General features: G+C 35.4%; 1 protein-coding gene across 3 annotated transcripts; it reads right to left on the reverse strand.

The window, feature by feature from the left end:
- Positions 1-1,502: 1,502 nt before the first annotated feature.
- Positions 1,503-4,908, reverse strand: LOC149140170 (rac-like GTP-binding protein 5). Of its 3 annotated transcripts, none has more exons than XR_016264088.1 (7): positions 4,536-4,908; positions 4,330-4,417; positions 2,938-3,047; positions 2,727-2,790; positions 2,541-2,605; positions 2,091-2,230; positions 1,503-1,803 (listed from the first exon to the last, which is right to left on the reverse strand). XR_016264088.1 is itself a non-coding variant. In XM_089446723.1 (7 exons), the coding sequence occupies exons 1-7, from the start codon at positions 4,632-4,634 to the stop codon at positions 1,705-1,707; spliced, it is 591 nt and encodes a 196-aa protein (XP_089302849.1). In that variant the 5' UTR covers positions 4,635-4,904; the 3' UTR covers positions 1,503-1,704. The 3 variants fall into 3 exon arrangements, 1 of the variants encoding a protein (XP_089302849.1); XR_016264089.1 differs by having other exon boundaries at positions 2,091-2,209; positions 4,536-4,907; XM_089446723.1 differs by having other exon boundaries at positions 2,091-2,156; positions 4,536-4,904.
- Between the last annotated feature and the right edge of the window lie 554 nt (positions 4,909-5,462).

Below are 5,462 nucleotides of genomic sequence, written 5' to 3' on the forward strand. Positions count from 1 at the left end.
ATTTGGATAAATAACATTATAAAATATTTCCCTATATTTATTTTGGAAACTTAAAAACCAAATTTAATTAGAAATCTTCTTTGAGAATATTTTCCCAACCTTTTTACCAAATACAAACTTAAATTCAAACAAATTTAATCAATATTACATTATTCGTAAATTATTGTTGCTTGTTTTCTATGTAGGTTCTTTAAAATCTAATCTTGATAAAAATCTCTAATTCATAATCTTTGAAACAGTCACAACATTGTTTCTGATAGTGTTGGTTCCATGTAAATCCAGTAGCACCCAAACCTTGGGCAGATGTCTGTTCTCATTCTAAAAATGTTTAACAAGAACACGAAGGACTGTTGCAGAAAAGTAGCCAATAAATTGATAACTGTGTGGCATATCAGAAAACAAAAAACTACAAAATAATATAAATAAAGGAGAGATGTTCATGAATTGCGCTGATTTAAAGAGGACTGGAAGCACTTCCACACTCAAATTGAAATGCGAAGGAAAAACTTTTTCATCTGATCTGCATTGAAGAAGCAAAGTAAAATGAATTACAGAGAGGGGCAATCTCAATGAGTTTGTGCAATATTATAATAAAACATCCTAAGCACATAACACCAATATGAGTTGCGGTGTAATGAATTTATAAGTAAAATTATAATATAATGAGATTATCAGCAAGATATCATTCACATTTGGTTTTTTGTTTTTACATAACAAAAATATTTTGTTGAATACAACAACAACAAATTCAGTGAACCAATGGAGTTTAAAGCCCCCAAAATCCTCTAGACAAGAAGTCTTCCATTGCTCATTTGCTATCCTGGATCACACAGCCATGCGAACTACTTTAGTTGTTGACAATGCCAATCATCATTAATTATTTCTCAGAAGCATTCTACTTCTTTTTGAGCAACTTTACCAGCATTTTTTTGGCTGGTCAAAGAACATTTATAAAAGGGAAAACTAGCATTAAAAAAAAATATTGATTTTTGTGTTGCTTTTGCTTTTTAAAGCATGTAGAAACCAAAGAAATCAACAACTATCAGTGCATCAGATTGAGGCCCTTCATATTTAAGATGTAGTTGTTGTGAAGTAAAAAATTATTTGTTGCTACGGTATCAGTAGGTGCAATTACAATAGTCTCTCCATTACTACCAATAGGTGCTGATAGCAGGCCCACAGTACTAAGAATCCAATAGTAGCTTAGTCTAGATAATTACTACCACCCTCAAAGTATGAGATATAAATGATAGCTTGCCCTGCCTATTATCAACTATTGTGAGTATTGGTGTCACAAGCCAGGGTGGAACTGGTTAAAAATGATCAACGTTGCATATTAAACAGGTTAGCCTTGAAAGTTCTATCGATGCATAGTCCGTTATCGTTCTTAAAGCATGAACAGAGACCTAGCCCCGATATAACATATACTGAATCCATTTACCATTGTCTCACACAAGCAGTTAAGCCGATTGGCAATACATTTTGTTAATCACCTCTGCAAATGATTAAAAAATAATATAAACTTCCAAATCCATGATATCTAGATACAGCTGTTTGTTTTACACGGCAAACACTGAAGCTGAATGTGTTTGCAGATATTGGCAACTGTGTTAAGGTTCAAGAAAATGTATCAAATTACATGTAAGCAAGAAATCTTAAGCCAGATTCCAGGTATCGTATTTTCAAGAAGTCCCCAACTTCCCCTCAAAGAACAGAACAAGTGTGCCTTTTCTTTCGAGGTTTCACAGGTTTAGGTAGTTGAAGGACCGAATTGATTGCAGCATCAAAAACTGCCTTGACGTTCTGCAGATCACAGGCAACAGAATATATAAGAGATAAATATCTTCAGAGAATTGCCAAACACTAGTATCTACTGAATTCCATAATTAGGAAGGAATCACAGGCAACAGAATATATAAGAGATAAATATCTTCAGAGAATTTCCAAACACTAGTATCTACTGAATTCCATAATTAGGAAGGAAAAAACTGAATGTATAAAAAGGAAGCCACTGAGAAAATAGAGATTGATACCAAAAATTCAGTTCAGTATTCCAAATTTCTTCCATTCAGGACATTCAAGATATATACCTGCTGTGTTTTAGAACTGCACTCAATATACGCTACAGCCCCAATCTGGTTCTTTAGCTCTTCTCCCTGCAAATGAAAGCATCACAAAAGTCGGATGCAGTAAGTGGACTTCTAAACACCTGCACCCAAAAGGAAGTTGCCTGCTAATTACAGTTAGCAGCATTGCTTAGAAAGTCCAGTTGACTGTTTACTATCAATTATGCTGTAAGAATATTTGTTATCATTTATGCTGAGCGTTTCCTAACGGAAAAAGGGGTTCGAGATAAAATTGCTTGGATAATGTTATTATATAAACCCCAAAACAAGTAAATACCAAATGAAAAAACCTCTCTCTGCAACGTCTTTTTGTTCGTTTGATCTTCAGTTCTCAACCTACAATGGCCTCTATCCTAGCAACACAATGAAAATTAACCTGAAGGTAGGTCGGCAATGAAGGGTGAATAGCCATACCTGGGCTGTTGTTATAGGGGCTGCACCAGGATGATCACTAAAAAACTGCTTGTCATCTCGTAAATCTATTAGGACAATGCAAATGTCAATTTACATGAGAAGAACTTGTCCAAACTCCTGAAAGCAAGCCCAAATGAAAAAATCTAGAGTTAGACACTTTAATACAAATAAATCAGTCTAACCCACCTAGTTTGGTTCCCACGAGAACAATAGGCACAGATGGCACATAATGTTTGAGTTCAGGAATCCACTGTACACCAGGAACATGAGTCAAAAAGTGTGTTTAGAGAGACAAAAATGTAAAATTTCCACGCGCCAATAACATGCATTCTTGAAACTATGTCTAAGCTTTAAATACGATGAAAGATAACAGTGAATTGAGACTAACGAAATTGACCTTCTTGGAAACATTTTCATAACTGGCTTTGCTGATCAAGGAAAACGCCAAGAGGAACACGTCTGTCCCCCTGTAACTCAGTGGTCTCAACCTATTGTAGTCTTCTTGCCCTGCATCACAATGACAGAATCTATTTAAGAAAAGATGGTTTGATCCATAGTTGGCCCAAATATGTAACTCATTATTTGCAAAGTTTTAGATGAAAAATGTGCTATTGAGTCATTCTAGGGCAACATGAGTCTATATTTTTTATTTTGAGTTAATGAAGTTCAAGGTTGAAACAGAACTCTGACAACTACATTTTCAGTATGTCTTTAAAAGTTAGGCTTGCACTGGCATCAAAGGTTCAATAACATGGTTAATAAAATGCATTCAAGAACCATGCCCAACCAAAAAAAATAACAAAGGGCCCCGCCTAAACAACACTCTTTCAATCCTTGGAGTCAAAATTCCATAGAATCCTATATACTAGATGGCGGAGTTTGTTAGTTAAGGGTTTAATCCCAATGCACAAACATCAAATGTAATTTAATAATAACAATAAAAATAAAGGGATCCTTCTATGGTGTAAATACTAAATACCCTACTTTTATTTATATGATCTCTCAAGAAAAACATATTTTTAATTATTAGATTTAATTATTAAATATCCAATTTCTAACCAAACCTTGAGAAGTATGCACTAACATTAAAATTCCATACTTTGCTTTAAAAAATCCATCTTAAAAACCATACTATACACCTAACCTAAATGGCACAGTTAGAATCCAATGTACTTAACTTTAAAGATCTGGACCATTAACCTTAGTTTTAATTTCTTAAGGACAGAGCTGAACGAACCATAACCTCCCCAAGTTAAGATCTGGACCATTAACCCTAGTTTTAATTTCTTAAGGACAGAGTTGAACCAACCATATTTGAATATACCCCCAGCCTGGATGTTAGGAGTTTAATTCCAATGGATATACATAATAAAGTTGAGGTAGCAAAGCTCAGGCGTTAAACATTGCTTCATCGTTATTAGGTACTCTCATTTTCACTATCCCTAGGTAGGTTTGCACCTACCACATTTATGTGCAGTGTTGGTGACAGGAGTCACTCTCCAAATGGTCACTTTCCAAATTACTATCCCCATCAAGGGCGAATTGCAGTGAAAGCTAACAGCTCATTAAACCATCTCTAAGAGTGGCACCTAATTATTTTCTTGTGAATGGCAAAAAGCCTATTAATCCATTTCCAGGAGCTTTGAAGAGAAACCCAACTCCACTTTGTATTTAGATGACAGAATCAGAAGCATCAAAACATTACAGGAATCTGCATTTTGAACACTTAACTGAATATTGCAGCTGCTATATCAATATGCATACAAATGAGGAATACAAGGGCATTTACCTGCAGTATCCCAGAGGCCGAGATTGACATTGTTACCATCAACTACCACATTTGCACTGAAGTTATCGAACACTGTGGGTACGTAGTCCTGCTTAGCAAGGCCACACACAAAGAAGACACCATAGAAAAAAATGAATAAAACCTACCCACAAAATATACCCTTGAAAACAGAGACCTCGGAATAATGGGGATTGCATATAACTTACAGTTGGGAATGTGTTGCTTGTATATGAGATGAGCAAGCATGTCTTCCCCACAGCTCCATCCCCCACTGTAACGCACTTGATAAACCTGCAAATGCTCATATTTTCCAGAGCTTACAGAGACCCCAATCATCTGATCTATTATAATTTTTATCTTGTACCCCCCAGTCCCACATTCAATTCGGCAGCGCACCGATTGGCGTCGGTGCTCATGCTCGTGAGAACGGTGGAGATTATTCGTGGACGCCCAAAGAATCCTGTGACTAACATATCAGAGATCATGTGAACGAGAGGATAATCGATTAAGGCGTTTGACAGCCTGTTAGCTGATTGAAATTGAAATTTTATTTTGTATTTTGAAGTGTCACAGGATAATAATAATTATCGTTGTCTGATAGTGATATTACTCGTCTTTTTTACGCCGAAGGCGTTACTTAAAGGGGAGGGCTCTCCACCGACCTTTGTCCTCTGTCGAGAGCCCATGAGAAACCGCCACCTGTTTATCTATACGCATTTGTCATAGAGTTTAGGACAGACCCGCCACGGCACTGAAATGCCTGCACTTCGATTTTTTTACCTAGACTAGTAATCTGTCAAACTCGAAACAATCTTCGCCGGCTTGCTCCCCAGTTCAGGGTATTTGAGTGTAAAGTGTATAAGTCTGTATAAGTTGAGTGTATATATATATGAAATGAAATGATATTTCAAAGTTTATTATGAAACTATTAGATGTTGGTTTTTAATTTTTTGTAATTTAAATTGATGATGAGCTGGATAAGTGTACAAAAAAGTGTATATATATATATTTATTACTTTTACTATGGTTTTAATTAATTATTTTGTTCGGATAGATAAATAATGTTTATGAATGTTGCAAAAATGTTTATGTAATATTCTGGACGTAGATAATGTTTAGAGTTCATGAGTGTA

The sequence above is a fragment of the Pinus tabuliformis genome, chromosome X, assembly GCF_031772625.1.
Source record: "Pinus tabuliformis cultivar Carrire ecotype Pingquan chromosome X, CPIR1, whole genome shotgun sequence".
Lineage (NCBI taxonomy): Eukaryota > Viridiplantae > Streptophyta > Pinopsida > Pinales > Pinaceae > Pinus > Pinus tabuliformis.

Bases quoted from the DNA above. Each gene is read 5' to 3' on its own strand.
- LOC149140170 (XM_089446723.1), bottom strand. From the start codon at position 4,634: ATGAGCATTTGCAGGTTTATCAAGTGCGTTACAGTGGGGGATGGAGCT. The intron at 4,418-4,535 runs GTAAGTTATATG...CTTGCTAAGCAG, and splicing joins CAAGCAACACATTCCCAACT to GACTACGTACCCACAGTGTT. The intron at 2,157-2,540 runs GTATGGCTATTC...TTTCATTTGCAG, and splicing joins CCCCTATAACAACAGCCCAG to GGAGAAGAGCTAAAGAACCA.